The sequence below is a fragment of the Lissotriton vulgaris genome, chromosome 2_1, assembly GCF_964263255.1.
Source record: "Lissotriton vulgaris chromosome 2_1, aLisVul1.2, whole genome shotgun sequence".
Taxonomy (NCBI): Eukaryota; Metazoa; Chordata; class Amphibia; order Caudata; family Salamandridae; genus Lissotriton; species Lissotriton vulgaris.
Genome location: NC_141687.1, coordinates 1,095,499,543 through 1,095,521,087, shown reverse-complemented (window position 1 = coordinate 1,095,521,087; position 21,545 = coordinate 1,095,499,543). Strand labels below are relative to the sequence as shown.

General features: G+C 46.4%; 1 protein-coding gene across 4 annotated transcripts in view; it reads right to left on the bottom strand.

Annotated features, from left to right (window-relative positions):
• ARHGEF12 (Rho guanine nucleotide exchange factor 12) overlaps positions 1 to 21,545 on the bottom strand; it is an 888,740-nt gene that overhangs the window by 619,057 nt on the left and 248,138 nt on the right. For all 4 annotated transcript variants that reach the window (XM_086956791.1, XM_086956792.1, XM_086956788.1 and 1 more), the window contains one exon: positions 15,464 to 15,574. In XM_086956791.1, coding sequence (XP_086812917.1) covers positions 15,464 to 15,574 — 111 coding nt within the window. The remainder of the gene's footprint in view (positions 1 to 15,463; positions 15,575 to 21,545) is intronic.

Sequence of the window (21,545 nt, the reverse complement as noted above, 5' to 3'; positions counted from 1 at the left end):
TACTCTCTATGGCTTCCCAGGCACTTGCAACATTAGGGAATAGACCCCAATATTGTAAGGACATATCTGCTCATGCAGATAGGTCCACACCTGGGATGTAGTGCACCCTGCCTTAGTGGTAGGGCCTGCTAGAGGGGTGACTTACCTAGGCAGTGACTAACTTAGGCAGTGCTACGTGGCATGGCACACAGGCAGTGTGCCATGTCAACTCTGTTGTTTACTCTGTACCAGGCCGTGCAAGCTGCAATGGCAGCCTGCATGGCCTAGGTGAGGGGTTACATAGGGACCCTCCTCAGTCCCAATGCTCTTGGTACCCAGGTACCATTTACTGGGGGCTAACAGAGGGCCTGAAGGTCCAAATGTGGAATAGTACTTAGGGAGGCAGCACTGGCACAGGGGAGTTGGTTGGCAGGGACCCTGTGCACTACAATCAAAACCACATCAAAACCAGGGGAAAAAGTGGGGGCTAATCATGTCAAAAGAGGCACTTTCTCATAGTTACACTTAGGACACTGGAGAAGGATTATCTCCAAAGTCAGAGCCTTTAGATAAAACTCTGCTCCCACTTGATCACTGAAGTAGCCACCCCACCCTTTTCTTTATCCGAGAAGATAACCTCATCATTTTCAACCCTTGGCATGGTTGATGGTTCAGGAGAGCCTCGCTACTGCATTTTATAATGTGCTCACTGCCATTTCCTAACTGTCTGGAAGGTCAAAGAGGTTGATTTCTCATGGTCTTCTTTGAGACAGATGTTACATTCCTTTGTCAAGCGAAGAGGGAAGTTGCTGTTACACTTAGGCCAGAATTGAAAGGATGTATTCTCCAATTACCCTGCCCTGCCATGCGCCCCCATAACACCCAATAGGTGAATCTCAAATGACCCTACTTAAAACGTTCAATCCAATTCGGTACCCAAGCGGATGACAGTTGATTTCTGTTCATTAAATTATGAATTCTAGTAAATTGATGTAGGAAACTGGCTATGTATACTACACCAAAATGAGGTATAGTGTGTATAGAGACCAAGTGACCCGAGAGGTAAGCGGAGGTTAAAGTTAAATAGAACCTTACTCTCTAATTGTGGTAGAATTGTCGAGCAGTAAGGCAGTATCAGAGGACAGTGTTAAGCATTTCATGTACACATTCAGTCAGCAAATTAATTCACACACTCAATAACTGAACTCTAGACCAATTGTATTTGTATAAAAATATATAATGTTTTTTTATTTTTAGAACCAAGCAAGCCTGGCACAGGTAAGCAATCAATACTGTTCAGTATTAAGTTACTGGATATAGAACAGTTTGAAAAGGCAATAGAAATTGTACTTTGTTTGACTTACAGGGGATGCAGTAGAATGCAACACTTAGCAAATACAGTACATTGAAATGTATAGGATTTTTCAGTAAATTACAGGTAAGTTACTTTTCTTACTCAGTGCTGGATAGCTGGATTCAGCACTGGGACATTTCCTGTAAACAGGTAAGTAAATAAGTTTTGGCTATTTGTGCGATTTTTAAAGAATATTTTTAGATTTCAAAACTCCACACTTAAAAACTTTTTGAAAGAGAATTGTCAATGTTATCCTAGGGAGGAAAACAGGTTAACGGTTCACAGGTAAGTAATCAACTTGGGAGTTAAGGTTCTGGGGTTAGACTCAGGGGTCCCCCAGGGTCAGTGATGTACTCTTGTTGCACCCTCAGCGGCACTAGGGCGGCCGGGTGCAGAGTGTTGAGGCCCAATGTTATCCAATGGGGGATAGGGGTCCTTCGGTTGGTGGCTGCTTGCAAGCAGGCCTCTGGGTTGTGGGAGCAAAGCTCCTAGGGTTAAAGTCAGGGCAAATGGGGAAACAAAGTAGCACAAAAGGTGCACCTTCAGCGGCAGGGGGCAGCCGGATGCAGAGTGCTGTTTCGACGTTGGCGCCCTGTTTTTTATGAAGAACCTCCGGTTTGCAAAAGCACTGCAGGCAGAAGATTCGAAGGACTTCTGGGTGCGATCACCACTTGGGAGAAGTAAGTTGGGAAGTTAAGGATTGGTTAGGCACTGTTGGTTTGGGCACACAAGGCCATGGGGCGTCGGGTGCAGGGGTGCCTTCTCAAGGAATGTCTAAAAGACATCGCCAACTGGATGAACAACAATAAACTTAGGCTCAATGAGAGAGGTGCTGTTTTTTGGCACTAACCAACTGCCGGATGCTAACCTCTGGTGGCCTTTAGAAATGATCATCCACCTATTCCTGTAAGATCTGCCAAAAAATTGGGAGCTAAATGGGACGTTGACCTATCCTTCTCGGCCCAAATTCAGCAGGTAACAGGGGCATGTTTTGGCAGGATGAAGAACCTGCAGAAATGTATATATCTGCTGCCTGTGAATTATCATAAGGTCGTAGTCCATGCCACAGTGGCATCCCGGCTGGACTACGCAAACGGCCTGTGTCTTGGCCTTCCGGCTTACCTGGTCAGAAAGTTGCGAATGGTTCAAAATGCGGCTGAGATATTGATCAGATAAGTCCCTTTCAGGCACCCTATCTCTCTGCATATTAAAGAACTACACTGGCTACCAGTTGCCAAAATAATTAAATTCAAGGCCTTAACTCTAGCACATCGGTAAATTCATGGCGCCTGCCCCAGCTACTTGAGACAACGGTTAGGTGCGTACAAGCAGACTCGCCTACTGAGGTCTAATATTCAGAACCGACTTTGTACCCCACGAGTCAGGAAAGCCCGGATGGGTGGCAGATCTTTTATGCTCGGGCATCCAGGTTATGGAATTCTCTCCCCAACACGCCATTTACTCTTAATGGCAGAACTGCACTTACAGTGCCCAGGAATGGACTTGGGCACTGCAGGGGTACAGGGCTCATGCACCTGTACCCTCACCACTGGCATAGAGCACCCAGCTAGAGGGGTGATTGATGTATGCCAGGGCAGTGTTTTGTGGGCATGGCACACAGGGATGTGTGCCATGTCGACTTTTCACTTTGTTCTGCACCAAGGCATGCAGCCTGCAAAGGCAGTGTGTGAGTGTAATTTTACAGGGCCTCTAAGGGTGGCACAATAAGAGCTGCAGCCCTTAGAGGCCTTCTCTGGTCACAGTGTCGTGGGTACCTTTGGTACCATTTACCAGGGGCTGACATGTGGCCAGAGATGCCAATTGGGTTTAGGCTTCAATGCAATTTTAGGGAAGGAACATAGGCCCTGGGTACCTGATTAGCAGGAGCCCAGGGCACACTCAGTCAAAGAACATCAGTAATTCAGCAAAAAGTAGGGGCCTACCATGCAAGAAAGAGGGCACTTTCTCAAAATCGATGTCAAGGTTTTTCCTATTGCATGCATGACTGTCTCAGAGCTATGGAAGAGATCTCCAAACCCGATGGGGGATAAAAAAAACCTATGGTGGTGTCTATGTCCTTGTGCATTGTGTGTTTCAAGAGAGTTATCAATTGTCACCTCTAAACATTTACTTCAAATAAAAATAAATGACAATTGTGAAAAACGTGCTCTACAACGGCATACGCTGCAAAAACAAAGTTAGCCATGCCCAAAAAAGGAGCTTGTCATTCTAGTTGAAATCCTACTCCATCCGAAGATGTCAAACCAAACACACAGGATGCTGCATAGTTGATGTCTCCTCGTAGATTTGCAGAGGAGAACGTGTTCTCAACCGGGACAAACAAAGAAACAGCTATTGTAAAGTGTAATACTGTCACCCCTAGGGGGTATCTGAGCGCTGTGTCTCAGCCGAAGAGACACATTATGAGTCTCTTTCAGAAGTCTGCCAGCAAGGGGGGTGTACGGTGCCAGAGGGGAAGGTCGTTCCAGGTCTTGGCTGCGATGTAGGAAACGGAGAGGCCACCACTGTGGCTGATGTGGGAGGTGGCTGCGAGGGCAAGAGCACATTTGTCTAGTGGATGGGCGGAAGTTCACTTGATGGTTGAGGTAGGCAGGTCCTAGGTCATGGAGGGCTTTGTAGGCGTGCATGAGGATCTTGAACTGGCATCTTCTCTGGATGGGGTGGGGGGGCCAGTGGAGGTCTCTCAGGTGGGGGGCGATGTGGGTTTGTTTGGGAGGTCCACGATGAGTCTGGCTGCAGCGTTCAGTATGGTTTGGAGTCTTCTGAGGAGCTGGGTGGAGATGCCGGCACAGAAGGTGTTGCCGTAGTCAATGCGGCTGGTGACGAGGGCCTGAGTGACAGTGTTTCTGGTGTTGGTTGGAATCCATCTGAAGATTCTGCAGAGCATACGAAGTGTGTGGAAGCAGGAGGAGACTACTGCGTTAACTTGTAATTTCCAGGGACATAGCTTGGTCAGTAAAATTGGGAGGGGTGTGAGCATCAGATTTCCTGACCATCACGCTGGCAATATAATGTTTAAATACATTATATGACAAGCAGGAGACATGAGGGGGGCTTAAGAGGCAGTGGAAAGGGAGAGGAATAAGGATTAATGGGAGGACTAAATGAGAGAAACACAATATTTTATAAAATAAAAATGTTTTAGGGCTTTTGAAACCGAGATGAGAGGGTGTGTGTGTATTTGTCAATGTGTGTATGCAAAAAATCACGAGTGAAATCAGACAGACACCTCAACATACCTGACTGAAAGCACTTATACCAAACGATTCATCAGAAAATACATTTATTAGAGGGGAAGTAACCTAAACACCCCCCACCCCCCTTCGAAGCTACGCCCCTGGTCATTTCATGGTCAGTTAGCTGTTAAGAATGATACAGAAGTTGCGCGCGTGATCGTTCGATGTAGATGTGGGTCCGAGTTCTGCAGGCCACCAGCTGTGCTCTTTCCAAAGTTCAATAATTAGCTTTGTCGTAGTTGAGGTGGAGGCAGTTGTCACTCATCCTTTTGGCTACGTTGGTCATGGCGCTGCAGAAGTTGGTTTTGGTTTTGAAGAAGGTCCTCAGTGAGCAAGCAGATCAGTTGAGTGTCTGCTTAGGCGATTATGTTGAATCCGTGGGATCCAACAAGGTCTGTGAAGGGGGTTATGTAGATGTTGAACAGGGTGAGGGATGCTCATTGTGGTACTCCGCATATGATGTCTTTGGGTGCGGAGGTGAAGAGAGGCAGCTGTATGCTTTATGTGCATCCTGTAAGGAAGGAGGAGATCGACTTGAGGGCATCTTGCTGTATGCCTTTGTTGTATAGTCTGTTGATGAAGATTTTGTGAGAGACTGTGCCGAACGCTGCGGCGGCATGGCCATAGTTTCTGCATGGTCAACGATGTCGTCTGTGGTGGCAATCAGCGTGGTGGTTGCCACGGAATCCTGATCGAGAGGCATCCAGTAGATGGTTTTGCTCCAGAAATTTGGTGAGCTGCTGGTGGATGACTTTCTTGAGAACTTTGGCTGGGTAGGGGAGTAGGGAGTTCATTCCTACGAACAGCGGGTTCTACGCTGCAACGCTTGCCACTTTCCCATCGCCATTCTCGAGGGCGAGGCGCGCCGAGAGACACGCCCACCTCTGTTGGCCACGCCCCCTGACATCAGTATAAACAGTGCGCGCAGCTGCAAAGCGCGACACTAAGACCTACGAGAGACTCCTGAGGCGGAAGCCGGGAGTGAGACAGCCATTTTTTTAAAACTTTTGTTGTGTGATACTCTGCTCTTTTAAAAACTCACCTCTTGCACTTCTCATTCCTACGAACAGCGGGTTCTACGCTGCAACGCTTGCCACTTTCCCATCGCCATTCTCGAGGGCGAGGCGCGCCGAGAGACACGCCCACCTCTGTTGGCCACGCCCCCTGACATCAGTATAAATAGTGCGCGCAGCTGCAAAGCGCGACACTAAGACCTACGAGAGACTCCTGAGGCGGAAGCCGGGAGTGAGACAGCCATTTTTTTAAAACTTTTGTTGTGTGATACTCTGCTCTTTTAAAAACTCACCTCTTGCACTTCTCATTCCTACGAACAGCGGGTTCTACGCTGCAACGCTTGCCACTTTCCCATCGCCATTCTCGAGGGCGAGGCGCGCCGAGAGACACGCCCACCTCTGTTGGCCACACCCCCTTGACGTTCCTTCCCTCTAGCATAAATCATGTGCCTTGCCAGGAAGCGCAGCGGGCGCGACGATTGCGCGCCGAAGGCGCGCCTAAGGCAAGCCCGTCTGCGCCCGTCCGCGCCAGACCGAGCCCAGAGCCCACACTCCTGGCCGGTCTGGACCCCCCTCGAATCAAATATTCACAAGAAACTCTGTACCAACTCAGAGAACCGTTAAACACTAGATGCAACGGACCCATTACCCCGGAAGACGAGCTCCCATGGTGCCCAAACTGCGCCTACAGGTTTACGCCCTCCCCCCATCCCGAACCAGCATGCCTTGAGATGGCCCTGCTGAACTGCAGGTCACTCCCAAAGCACCAGACAGAAATTAACCTTCTACTAACAGAGTCGGACATTGACGTTCTGTTCTTAACAGAAACTTGGCTTTCCGCAAGTTCTGACCCGGACATCATCCAAGCACTACCCCCCGGGTACCTTATTAAAACCCTTAACAGATCGAAGGGTACTGGAGGGGGTATAGCGATTATCTATCGAGACAATCTCTCATGTCAGTTTAAAGACAGCCCCATTTTAGATAGTGAAAATGTTCTGTTCTCTTTACACCTGCCGCCATCTACCACACTATCTGGACAGGTAGGATGTTTCATAAACTCACTTATGGACGCCATCTCTTCTCTGGCTTGCGTCACTCCAAATTTCACAATCCTTGGAGACTTAAATCTCCACTTCAATGATCAAGGCAACAAACTTGCCACAGACTTAAAAACCGATTTAACCTCCCTCAATCTACAACTACTCAACAATGAACCCACCCATACGAAAGGACGTTTACTGGATCCCATTTTCTCTAACCTTTCCAAACTTTCCGCACAAACCCCTCTGCCCCTTCCCTGGTCAGACCACTTCTTGATCCCTTTTAAATTCCAACTTCCAGGGAAGATATCGGATACCCCTCGCCCCCGGGCCTCATCACGCCCATGGAAAAAACTGGACACAATCCTATGGGAACGCTCTCTGTCTTCCACTCTACCAACAGTAGACCCAGATCCTTCGAAAGCTGAAATCCAATTACATAAATTGATTAACGACTCCCTTAATACAGTCTTGCCACTTAAAATTCTCCCATCCAGCAGGAAATCCTCCAAACTACCGTGGTTCACCGAGGAAATACGCGAACTAAGAAAGAAAGGCAAAAGGCTTGAACGCCAATGGAGAAAGAACTGGAACACAGAAGACAGAAGTGAATACAGAACCCATATTAGGCTTTATAAAAACGCATTAAAAACAGCACAGGCCTCCTACTTCGAGGATCAAATAGCCTCAGCGGCTAATTCCGCAAAAGAGACCTACCGAATAGTTAAACTCCTCACCAAAATACAGGACCCACCTTCATCTCCAGACTTGGATGGCGTAAAATGTAACCAGATGGCCGAATTCTTCTCGGCAAAAATCGAAAAAATCCTGACCTCCCTTCCAGCTCCTCCTATTGCACAAGGATGCCCTAGTCCCTCTCCCCTCCAAGACACCCCGAGGCTATCCTTCTTCCCCCAAATCACCACCGAAACGTTTCTGAACGTCTTACATAAAGTCAAAAGTGGTGCTCCATCAGATCCAGCCCCCATCAGTAAACTGAAGCAAGTTGCTTCCACCATAGCCCCCCCCTCTCACCAATCTGATCAACGCCTCCTTTAAAAATGGCATAGTTCCGGCAAACTGGAAAAAAGCCACAGTCAAGGCTCTCATAAAAAAAACACATCTTGACCCCACAGACCCATCTAACTTTAGACCGATCTCACTGCTACCGGCAATTAGTAAAATAGCCGAGCGAGTAGCAAATCAACAACTTTCTGAGTTCCTAGAAACCAATCACCTCCTCCGCCTGTCCCAGACAGGCTTCAGACCAGGACAAGGGACCGATACCGCACTGTTAGCCGTGGTCGAAGAAGCCAGGGGCATAATGGACGCAGGAGGATCAGTGGCAGTGATCCTCCTCGACCTGAGTGCCGCCTTCGACACGGTGGACCACGCAACCCTTGTTCACCGTCTTGGGCTAATAGGAGTGGCGGATTCCGCATTAGCCTGGATTTCATCCTTTCTCGAAGACAGGTCTTTTCAAGTAGCAGATGGGTACTCCATCTCCAATGCTCAGCCACTTAAGTGTGGGGTGCCTCAGGGATCCTCCCTGAGCCCAACACTTTTTAATGTATACATGGCACCCCTCGAGGACGTTGTCAAGCCTTTTGGCATCAAATCAATAATGTATGCTGACGACACTCAGCTCGTCGTTTCCCTCAACCAATCAGACAACGCCCTCTCTAATCTAAGCAGTTGTCTGGAGAAGGTGCACCAGTGGATGTGCGATTCCCGGTTAAAACTGAACGGGGAGAAATCAGAAATACTCCTCCTGGGAAATCCTAACAAAATCCCCACACCCCTTCCCTGGCCACCATGCATGGGAACTCCACCAACCCCCAAATCCGAAGTAAAGAGCCTAGGGATATGGCTGGACCAGGATCTCAGTTTTAAAACTCAAGCTAGGAAAACTGCGGGAACCTGCTTCGGCCTTATAAAGATGGCACGAAAGATTCTCCATCTACTCCCCCTCCAATCCAGGAAGCTCCTGATGCAGGGGCTGGTGAACTCCAGATTAGACTATGGAAATGTCCTGTATCTGGGGGCCCCAGCCTCTGTAGTCCACAGACTTCAATGTGCACAAAATGCGGCTGCAAGAATCCTCACAGGAACCACAGCGAGGAACTCGGCCAAACCAGCCCTTAAAAGCCTGCACTGGTTGCCAGTAAAAGAACGGGTCAATTTCAAGACCTTGTGCATTGCCCATAGAATAATGCACAATGAAGGCCCTCCCATCCTCAGGACACTTGTGACACAACAACAGTCAAGTAGACAATTAAGATCTAATTCTCTTTCCCTGGCAAACGTCCCCAGAATTAGGAAGGCCAGAACAGGCGGCCGCCTGTTCTCGTACAATGCCCCCAGACTATGGAACGCCCTCCCACTCTCCCTGAGGCAAGAACACAACCACCTCAGGTTCAGGAAACGCCTAAAGACCCTACTCTTCCCCTGAGCTCTCCTCCTATGCTCCCCTTGATTCCTTACCCCACAGGACCGTGGTCTTTTAGCGCTGGGATGCCCTAGGGTAGCTATGCGCTCTAGAAAACCCAATCAAATCAAATCAAATCAGATGACAATTTTTGAGATAGTTGGCCTTCTTTAGTAGGGGGTCTGATGTCTGCATGTTTCCATCTTTGGAGATGAAGGTGTTGAGAATGCCAGTGAGTTTCATGCTGATTGGGTTTTCTGCAAGATTGTAGCGGTGGTGAGGGCAAGGTTTGGTGGGCGCCGAGGAGTGGATGGAAGACATGATGGCTAAGTGGTCAGGGTGGTGAGCGGTGACCAGGTGGTGATGGTTTGACTGGTGTTCGCTGGTTAGTTGAGGTTGCCCGCTACCTCTGCCCTGCTTGCTGCCCCAGCACTGCCTTCTTCCCATGTGCTATATGGTGCTACTTGCTGGCCTGGTCCTGCGCTGTCTGCTGTCCCTGTGCTGCCTACTGTCCCTGAACTACTTGCTGCCTGGTCCTGCGCCGCCTGCTGTCCCTGTGCTGCCTACTGTCCCTGTACTGCCTGCTGCCCCTTTCCCTGTACTGCCTGCTGCCCCTTTCCCTGTGCTACCTGCTGCCCGTCGGCTGCCTGCAGTCCTTGTGCTGCCTCTGCGCTACCTGCTCCCCCGGCCGCTGTCTGCTGCCCCGCCTGCTGCCCCTGCGCAGCCTGCTGCCGTCTCTGTCCCTGTGCTACCTGTTGCCCCTGTCCCTGCACTACCTGCTGTCCCTGTGCTACCTGCTTTCTCTGCAGCTTTATGCTGCCCCTGCGATGCCTGCACTAGGACCACCTACCAGGACCACTAATGGAGGCTGAGACAAGGGAACCCTACTCACTTGGAGCCTGGGTGAAGACTTTTAAGAAAAACAATGGCTCCTGTGGCAAAAATAGGAACTCTTCTTGATAAAGGTAATGCGCAATAGTAATAAGGGCGATTGAAAGGATATCAAACAAAGAAAGCTGCACATACACACACAGCAAATGTTATGATCATTTATGAAAAGCTTAAGATCGACAGTTTATATGCAATTTCTATAGTATTATACACACATATGTAATCCAAAGAGTGAGTTTGTGTCCCAAGTGAAATTTAACAAAAAAAAGAAGAACCTAAACTGCTAAAGTGAAACATAATAACGTGTAGGTCACATAAGGTTTCATGTCTATATATTAGTTGGAAGAAGACGACCAGTTTAGAATTTTAACAATTGACGTGCAACAGTTGCAGTGTATGAGCAACTATTGGGCAAGGTCTGTCTCTTCATCTTTGTTGACGGTGTTTCGACCTGTGTAGGATGCCAGGTCTCTTCAGGACTGTACATGGCGGGCACCTATAGGATGCGATAAGAGTGTGTTAGCATATGGGCCATGGGGAAGCGCGATTACTAAGGATTGGAAGGCGGTGTTGGTAAGGGAAAAACTATCTGGTGTGAGGTAGTCAAGCTTCTGAATCGTGCAGGAGTGGCACCGTGAAGTAGAGGTGAATAAAAGAACTTACAGGGATCCCGTCCGGGACCTGTGTAGGATATCATGGGAAAACAAACAGTCAGGTACTGTCACGTTTAGTCATTATTAACAAAAGACCTATAGCATAGAACAGCGTGTAGGATACAGTTAAAGATTGTACCCCTGTTAAGGGTGTGTGGTGAGCGCTCAACTTGGATTAAGTAGGATGAAGTGACGGCCTGTCGGTCCGTGGGGAATACTTCACGGTGTTTAAGAGGAGAGGAGTACTAAAAAGATGAAATTTCCATGTGTCAGAAGGCAACCTGTATTGCGAAGCATTACAAGAATGCTGGCCAGTTGAAGTACTTACCAGAAACCACACAAGGGCGCTCCTGTTTTATGAAAGCTGATAAATGCAGGCAAATTGAAGCCTCTGCGTCTAAGGAAAACGGCCCAGACGATGCTGGCTCTGTAATAGGGGAAACGGATTAGGGTGGTGACCAAGGTATCTAGGGGCTGGGGGGATAGGCCAACAGCCTGGGAAGGGCAACATACCTCTTGCAAGAATACTGATTTCCGAACGATCTCGGCGAAACAACCTCTCCTCACTGCGTGGTAACAGGAAGTGCCATGTGCAGTGATTGACGTAATATAGAGCGTAAGGATGCGCTCATCAGTGGATTGTGAAAGGGCATGGGAGCACCGAGCGAGGAATCAGGTGTATGAAAATAGTAAACAGACTATCACTGTTGTAGGTTATAATTTTTGCTCGTGTACATGACGCCAAGAATGTGGCAATTAGGCCAACGAGCAGTGTGGTGAAGACGGCCTACAACGATGTTTTTAAATTGCTGAAGTGCACAGTGTGTACAGTGAAGCTAGCAGATTGCGAACCATTGAGTGAGCATAGTACGTGGGACAATATTAGTAAGAGGATGCAGGTGTAAACAAAACAAACAGAAATAGCAATAGTGACGATATTGGCAGATGGCAGCAGAATGTTTACACAATATACACACTATGTAGCACGTATCAGAGTTACCTATGCTTCATGTATAGTACTTGCCATACGGTTAGAATGTTTATATAATACAGACATATTGTAGCACGTATCATTGTTTCGCCTGGCTACATGTATAGTACTTGACAAACGGTCAGAGGTGTTAGCATATGTCTATGTTGTCATTAACACAAGATGTACAGTCAAAAAGTCATACTTGTAACATTTCACAAAATCCTTGATATGCCGTTAATCCGAAAATATCATAGTTCTACCTCATTGTGTACGGAGCACTATGATGTGTGTCTACTTCTCTCTCTCAAGATGCGGGTTGGCAATTCAACAGATGGCACATGCATATAGTGGCCTATCGTGTAGTACAGTAAGATGATATGCTGAGAAGTGTGGTAACCACTGCATAAATACGACAGAGGGTGGTGATTTCCAGAAAGACGAGCACTATACTTATTACAGTACTAATGAAGTGACGAAGCCTCGCCACTCCTCTGCAGAATTGAGTCCCTCTACTATTGAATTAGTGCGCTCAATCCATCGACATTCAAGTCTTTGTAGTATTTGGGACATGTCTCCTCCTCTTGCCGGAATGTGTGCCTTATCTATGACTTGCCATTTTAAGTCATCTGCTGTGTGTGATTTCTCTTGGTAGTGTTGGACTAATGGGGCGTTAGGGACTGCGTTCCTGATCCTGCTCCGATGCTGTCCAATACGTGCTTTGATTGCTTGTTGCGTTTGGCCAATATAAGGCAATCCACAGGGGCAAGTGATGCAGTATACTACGTTCCTAGTATTGCAGTTGGCGAAAAAGTCTAGGGTGTGATTCACATTACCGTGCTCGAATGTTTTGGTGTTGGACGTGAGAGCACAAGCTACACAGTTACCGCACTTGTAGATACCTTTGACTTCTGGGAGCCCCTATAGTGTCGGAAGTGTATTGGTAGTTGGCGTTGTCTGATCTAGAGGGGATCTGATCAAGTGGTCTTTGATATTTTTGCCTCTTTTGTAGGCAAACATGGGCAATTCTATGCTTGGTTCTCTGCTTTTGATGATATGCCAATTTTGTGTGATCAATTTGCGCACTTTATTAGTGTGTATGCCAAATGTTGTGACACAGATGAGTTAATTAACTTTGTTTTTTTCTTGGGGGGTGAGCAAAGTGTCTCTAGGGCCTATCCCCCCAGCCCCTAGATACCTTGGTCACCACCCTAATCCGTTTCCCCTATTACAGAGCCAGCATCGTCTGGGCCGTTTTCCTTTGACGCACAGGCTTCAATTCGCCCGCATTTATCACCATTCATAAAACAGGAGCGCCCTCGTGTGGTTCCTGGTAAGTACTTCAGCTGGCCAGCATTCCTGTAAAGCTTCGCAATACAGGTTGCCTTCTGACACATGGCAATTTCATATTTTTAGTACACCTCTCCTCTTAAACACTGAAGTATTCCCCACGGCCCGACAGGCCGTCACTTCATCCTACTTCTTCGAAGTTGAGCGCTCACCACACACCCTTAACAGGGGTAAGTTCTTTAACTGTATCCTACACGCTGGTCTATGCTATAGGTCTTTTGTTAATAATGACTAAACGTGACAGTACCTGACTGTTTGTTTTCCCATGATATCCTACACAGTTCCCGGATGGGATCCCTGTAAGTTATTTTATTCACCTCTAGTTCACTGTGCCACTCCTGCACGATTCAGAAGCTTGACTACCTCACACCAGGTAATTTTCCCCTTACCAACACCGCCTTCCAATCCTTAGTAAATTAAGCCACACCACAGACCTCACCTGGACTGACCACACCATCGTACACTTCACCATCACCATCCACGACACCAAACATACCATCACTAGGCGTCAGGTCCCCTCCCACCGCAGCTGGAGCAAGGTCACAGAAACTCAATGGTCACAGGCCCTCACCTCCTGCAAACCGGAGGCCTCAACAGACCTCAATCAGGCCACCCAGAATATCCCCGCTTGGATCACCAACAGAGTCGCCCCACTGAAAACCTACAAAATCCAACAAGAGCCCCAAACAAGTCAGCTGGTACACCCCAGAACTCAGGACCACCAAGCGTAACTGCCACCAACTGGAGAAATTATGGCATGCCAACAAGAACCCCGCCAACAGAGCAGCTCACAAAATAGCCCTCAGCAACTATCAAAGGCACATCAAAGAAACCAAGAAAGCAGCCATCACCACTGCATCGACTCCGCAGCCAACCACACAAACTCTTCAAAATAATCAAAGGGGCACTGGAGGTTGTACATATCGTGTACCCACTATGGTGGTGCTGTGGTGGATGGGCATTGAACTCTGTACTGTACTGGCACAAAGAAGATCATACAGTGAAAGCTATTTTGATTTGCATATTTGAGAGAACATGGAAGAGAGTCTCATCTATGAAAATGAATAGTAGCAGTTAAAAAGCAGCATGTTCTTTGCAGAGTCTGCCTAACTTGCTTGACAGAGGCCTGCTCTCTACAGTCACACAGGAGATGGTAAAGAACTATCTTGATCTACATTCTTATGTAAGGAGGGTGCAGAGAGAAGAAAAAACAAGCCTTTGTAGAAACTCGGGATGCTAAAGTGGGCTAAGTTTTTATATGCAAGGAGACTGTAGAGATGGTTTTCTTCTTCACATGACCAACTGTGCAGTTTACCTCCTACATGAGGCCAGAGTATGCACGGCTTGTCTATCTGGAGCATAGACGACAATACAAAAATAAAATCGACACAATAGGTTGTTCAGAGTAAGCCTTGTCTTTAAAGATACAAAGAAGGCTGCTAGCAGAAAGCATGACATATTCAGGTACATACAATGCTTTACAGAGGAAGGCAGCCCTTTATATGCACACATGAAACTGAACAGAGATATCTGTTCTACACATGTAGGGAAGGCAGTACGGGGACTCTTTAGATTTACATGGATGGAGATTGTGCTTATATATGTACATGGGAGATTTTACAGAGGGGAGCTATGGGTACAAAGGAAGCTGTACAGAGATGGCTTATGAATGTACATGCATGATTGTACTAAAAGGAGCATAACATTTACATGTAGACAAAGGGATGGACAGAGATTTGGCCTCTTCCACATAAGTATACATGAAGTTATAAAGTTGGAGCTAGCTCTTTGAAAGTAAAAGTGAGGCTAAAGTGGGAAAAGCCTTTTATATACATGTATACATGAAGGTTTCATTGAGGAAGCATGCTCTGAACAATGACACAGGGGATGACTGCACCGGTGTAAGCCTGTTTAATACAGGCACATAAAAGGTTTCATAGGCAAAGCATGTACTTTACAGGTACATAGGAGGCTATAGAGTGCCAGAGAAGTTCCTCACAGGTACAATGGGCATGGAATAGAGGAAACCTGCACGAAACCGGCACAGAGGTGGTTTTACATAGGAAGTCCGCTCTTTAAAAGTACATAGGAGAGATGCATGTTCAATGGAGGTACACAGATGGTTATGAAGATTGAGCATGCTCTTTATAGGTACACAGGAGAAAACAGGACTAGATCAGTTCTACAAAGGTATACTGGAAGTTGTACAGAGGTACCTGTTACATGGTATACTGCACAGTGATATACCCTTTGACAAAGGTACAAATGACGATGCAAAGACTGAGCTTCAGTAGTATACAAGGAGGTAAGAAGTAGAGTCTGAAAAAGACACTGTGAAACGTGAGTGGACTCAAAACAGGCCACCAGGATGGTCTGTTTCCATCGGGCACAGGGTTTAACTTTCTGAGAGGGGTTGGTGTGCTGAAGCTGCACACATATACACCTTCTGAGGAGTCCTAAATCTTGCTCTACATTTCTGAAGAATCACGGGTGACCATGACAACAAGAGTCAGGCCCAGATTTACCAATGTTGCCGGATCAAATAGCGAGACCACGTGATGCACGAACACAGCCAAGTGAGCAGGCCGGGCCTTCAACAAATCCATGTTCTGGAAACAGCTGCACTGACCATTGATCTGTAAAGAATAGGCAGATGGTAATTATTGCAAGACATTGTGGGAGAAGTTTTGTTAATGCTGTACCCATAGTTTCCAGATTTCACAACTTACATGAATCGATCTTCAAATTTCAAAGTATTTCAATGCAATTGGAGTAATATTTTTACCTTTTGAAGTGAAGCTTCGATCATAATTTTACAGTAAGTGTAGTTTCTCTCAATGTATGTTTTCGGGCAGTATGTTCAATTATAAAGAATATATGTTACATACCCTGTAAGCGTTTGTTCATAGCATGTAGTGTGTAGATCCACTTGCTCTGTATACTTCTGTCATCTAGTGTTGGGCTTGAACGTTTGAAACAGAGGAATTTCTTTGAAGAAGTCTTTCAAGTCACAAGGCATTATGAAACTTCTCCCTTAGCTAATAATGAGCCTGGGCACTGGCTCAATTATTAGATTGTTTTTGTACAGCTGGTAAGAGTACAGATAAAGCAGTAAGTGGAAACAGTATGGTGACTATGCATTATTTTGTTTACAAGGATTTACAAGTTAAATGTGAGGAATCATCTGAAACAAACACTGGCTCCGGGGAGGTGGGTGGATGCATGTGTATCTACAGCATTACACACAATGAACAGATGCTTACATGAAATAAATGAAAGAGCAAGCTCTTCTTACCTTGTTTGAGGATGAAGCATGCTTACACTGCAGAGTACTCCCCCCCCCCGAATACCTGTGGGTTGTTCTGCCAGAGAACAATGTGCTCGCTTTGGTGCATGAGGAGGAAAAGGGCGAGCAGTGGTAACCCACTGCTTTGCTGAAAATTGTTTCCCCTTCTGCAACATTCCTTGATGCCACCTCTCTCCTCAGAGTTCTGGTGGCCTCTCTCTTCTGTCCTATGTCTGCTGCTGTGCTGCAGCGAACCTCTGATCTCCATGGCGGAAAAAATAATCTGAGAGCCTGCACACACACGATGGGGGTTGTAGCCTCACCAGGGGGATCAGGTTTCGCAACCTCCCACAGCAAAAAAAATAAAAAATAAATACAAAGCACTTTCCAAACTCCAACCAGTAGATGGCGGAATATGCACAGCATAGTGAATCCAGAAAGATTCACGCTGCAAAAGTAAAATATTCTGTTCATAGCATATGCTCTGCACAGACTGTAAAGCAGAACTCTCAAAAGTAGTGGTCAGCCAGTGAATGGTGGAGATGTCTGAAACAAAGTCCTTAAGACTGTTTGGCCAACCCTCAATTGTTTGTTTGCTAGGACATCCACACAATAGTGTTTAGTATATGTGTGTGGAGCTGCCAATGTAACTGCCTTATAAAGGTCAGCTGTAGGGATGTTCCAGTGGAAAAGTCCTGGTGGCTTACTTTTTCAAGTGCTCTTGGCGTGGCACGCAAGGTTCTCTTGGCTTAAGGTAGCAGGTCAGGCTGCACTTGAGAATCCACCTGGCTATACCCGCTTTTGATGCAAGAGAGTCACTGTAAGGGGTAGCAAAAGCAAGGAGTAGTTGCTCAGTCATGCAACACGGTTTGATCTTATTGTAGTATATGATGGTGCTTTTAACTTCAACTGTGCAAGGTCTGTTCAGCTACGAAGTCTGGCTGTGGGAAATCGTGGAGCTCTAAAGTCTTGTTAAGGTGAAAAGGAGAGGCCACTTTGGGTTGCAACCTGGGATTAGCCCTAGAAAGGCTCTTCTAGTGTGAGGGACAGTAGCTCGCTAGTGAGCCATAAGAAAGCAATAGCAACCAAGAAGGCAACCTTCCAGGAAAGGAATTATAGGGGAAAGAAGAGCATTGGTTCAAAAGGAGGTCCTATAAGTCTGATGAGAATTACACAATGGTTCCAGACCTGAGCAGGTGGATCTCTTGGTGCGATGACTCTTGAGTCCTTCCTTAAAAGACTTGCTAACAGTGACGTCTGAATAGTGAGTTCTATTCTGCATGTATGCCGCAATAGAGGTCAACTGAAGGTATGTAGAGGTGTGGATAAAGCCTTACTTTTTTGAATGAAGGTGATAGCAGACAATGTCCTGGACATAGGATTAAAAAAGCTAGGCTCTTTGAAATGCAATAATGGACAAACATTTTCGAGTTAGCAGCATACCAAGCTCTTGTCCCAGTGCTTCCTTTTGGATGTTCATGCATTTCTGGGGTAGATTAAGGTACCCAAATTCTAGGATGCCACATTGCTACGTTGAGCTGCCTAGGGTCTGGACAAGATCTGGCCGAATGGAGAGCTTCTCGTGGGGGACAGCCCATAGAGTGCTGAGAACCAGGGCTGCCTGACACAGGTGGATTCCAACACATCATCAAGTACAAGACTAGTGGAAGGCAGGAAAAGCATAGGCAAAGCTCCCTGACCAGTTCATCCATACATGATTCCTAGAGGCAAGGTTTTTTGTGTTTTCTAGAGTGGCTAAGAGGTCTATATCAGGGTGTGGGCTAGGCACTGCTGGTTGCCTGTGCTCTTGATCAGCCAATCATTGAGACAGGCGAACACATGAGTGCGACCCCCTTCTGAGACTATCACGGCTTAGCATTTGGTGAATACCCTGAGAGCCGTGGTGACCTTGAATGGTAAGTCAGTGAATTTGTAATGCTTGTCATTTACCATGAAACGGCGATCAACAGGGTGGATGGGTAATCAAAAGTAGGTGTCTTTCAGATCTAGTCACAAAGTGGCCTATTGCATCAGGGGGATGACATCCTGCAGGGTGATCATGTGGAAGTGTTCAGAGAGGATGAACTTGTTGAGAGGCCTGTGGTCTAGAATTGACATAAGGGATCCATTTTTCTTGGGGATAATGCTGTATGAGAGTAGACTCTTTTGTGTTGGTGCTGTGCAGTACTGGTTCTTTGGCCCCTTAGTGAATGAGCGCCTGAATCTTCTTTTTTAGTAGGGGCACGTGTTCAGGGCTTTAGGGGCTGTGCGCAAGGTGGGATATTTGGTGGGGGTGTGGTGAGCATTTAGGCAGTAGCCGTGCTCAGTGATAGGACCAGCTGATCTTAAATGATTTCTCCCCAGCGGTGAAGAATCCCTTGAAGCCTCGCCCCGACAGGTGCTGTTTGATAAGGGGGATATGGGACAAGTTACTGTTTGGAGGTAGAGGCTGTCTTGCTGGGAGAAACTCTGTCTTGTCCCATGGAGTTGTTGCATCAGAAGGTATCTTGTGTGAATCCTCTACCCTCTTGATGGTGGTAAGCCTATTGCTGTCGCTGGTATGACTGACTGTCAGGGGAAGTGGTATTGGACCACCACAGTCTTACCGCCTCCAAAGGGGACTTCGGACTGTCAGGAGATGGAGGACATCCATGGTCTTGGCTGTATTTGTGCCATCCTTTATTTTTGCCAACATCCCACCAAACTCGGACCAATGAGGTGCTTTCTGTCAAAAGGCTGGTTGATCAGGGGGCAGTGGCAGCATAGCATAACTGATGTATTTACCCCTTTGGTGGATGCGGTCAGGTAGCATAAGAGGGAATATGTTACTTACCCTGTATACATCTATTCATGGAATGTATCTCTATAGATTCACATGCTATACACACTCTTGCAATATAGTGTTGGGCCCGGACGTGTACAACTTGTTTTTGTTAGAAGAAAGTCTTTCGAGTCACAAGGTGTAGTGACTCATCTCTTAGGCAGTACTGCTTATGAACGTCAGCAAAAACTTCAGATTTTCTTTCCCGTCCAGTGGGTGCAGGATAAAGAGTAAAGCGAAGCATAGAGATGTTCAAGTAATGCTTGAGAAAAAAAAGTGTATAGTAGGTGTGTTATCTGCAGCAACCAAGGGCTTCCGGGGAGGTGGGTGGCGCAACTGAATCTACAGCATGCCATGTATACAGGGTAAGTAGCATATTCCATTCATGGCATGTGTAGCTGAAGATAGACATGCAATGCATAGACTAGAAAGGAGTTTCCCCTGTAAGGTTGTGGTTAGCCAAACAATGTTGCAGAACATTGAAAAAGTGTAAGTAGGACAGCTTGCCCTACCTGGGTTTGCGGATTTGCTAGGACGCCACACAGTAGTGTTTAGTAAAAGTGTGTGCTGTGGACCAAGTAGCAGGCTTTGCAAATGTCTGCAATTGGAATGTTCCCAAAAAAAGTCTTTGTAGCTGCGTTCTTCCAAGTAGAATGTGGCCTTTGAGGGGTTATAACCAGTCTTTTTTGTGTGTGGCATAGCATGTTTGTATGCATTTGACTAGCCAGCGAGCTATTCCTTGTTTTGAGATAGCTGTCCCTCTACAGCGTTTTGAGAAACAAACAGCTGTTGAGTTTTCCGAAATGATTGTGTTCTAGCCATATAGTATAACACCCAGTCTATGAAGTGCAATTTCTGCTACTGTAGTTGGATGTGGAAAGAACACTGGTAGTTCTATGGCTTGGTTGAGGTGAAAAGATAATATCACCTTAGGTAGAAACTTTGGACTGTTGCGAAGAACTACTTTATCACAATGTAATTTCAAAAAAAGGTTCTTCTAGGGTTAATGCTTGGATCTCACTCACTCATCTAAGTGAGGTAATAGAGACTAGGTAAGCCACTTTCCAGTACAGAAATTGCAAAGGACAAAAATGAATGGGCTCGAAAGGGGGTTCCATTAACCTTGTGAGGACTGTATTAAGATTCCAGGATGGGATTGGAGGTACTCTGGGAGAAATGACGAGTCGCTCCATAAAAGCTTTAATTACAGGAATTCTCAAAAGCGAGGAGTGTGCCCTATTTTGTAGATATGCTGTCACTGCAGCTAAATGCAGGCGAATACATGTGTAAACTAGGCCTGAGCATAGTAAACGGAAAAGGTAACAGACAATGTACATGTGGTTTTAGAGGATTTGTGTGTTCGGGAATGCAGTAATGTACAAACATTTTCCACTTTGCTTCATAACAAGCTCTAGTGGTGGAGCGACGAGCTTCCCTGAGGATAGCCATACACTCAGAGGCTAAGAAAGTAAGTTACTCACCTGTAACTGCAGTTCTCCAGTATTGGTATACTTCATAGATTCCCATGCTTGAATCATTCCCAGTCGTCGAAGTGGAAGTCCCATAATAAAGCAGTATATATTAGCATAGGCTAAAAGGGCAATGAAAAAGTCAGTTTAATAGCCTATGTCTTTTTAAAATAGGACCATACTTGGACTATAACCAATCAGGCAACAGCACAATCTGGAACAGAGGCAGAGTCCCTCAGATTTTCAAGCACAAGTGGGATTAAATAACCCTGAGCTATACGGGGAGCCTCTCTGGAAAAGAAGATGGGTCGAATGTGAATCTATGAAAGATTCCAATACTGGAGAACTGTAGTTACAAGAAAGTAACTTATTTTCTTCTCCAGTATTGGATCTTTCATTGATTCACGTGCTTGTATCAGAAAAGCAAGCAGGTACTGTATTTATATATCTAACAGTATTTGTGCACCACATGTCTTCTCCAGAGGCACTCCCACAAACAAAGTAGTTGACATGGAAACTGCCCTAGTTGAGTGCACCCTGGTTTTCGCTGTGAGGGGCTTGCCAGCCTTTGAGTGGCAGAACTGGATTTCAGTTGAAATTCATTGAGCGATGGTTGCCATCGTGACTGGAGCACCCTTGCAAAGGTGTCCACCTGAGTCAAACAGTTGCTCAGTTCTCATGGGTTGTTTAGTGCAATGTAAATAAAATTTTAGATATCATTTGATACCTAGGGTATCACCTCCTCTCAGCTGGTGGTGTTGGATTTAGGAAGGAAGTCTAAAATATTATAGGTTCATTGAGGCAAAATCCGAAGGAACCTTGGGAATAAATCTTTGGATTGGTTCTGAGAAGTACTAAATTGTAGAGGAGCAAGACATTTCTTGAGTTGAGAAAGCCTGTTATCTCCTCGACCCGCCTGGTTGGAGGAGCACTAGTAAACAAGGCGACCTTCCATGTGAGAAATATGAGGTGTGCTCTGTGAATGGGTTCAAATGAACTCTTCATGAGTTAAGATAGAACTATGTTCAGTT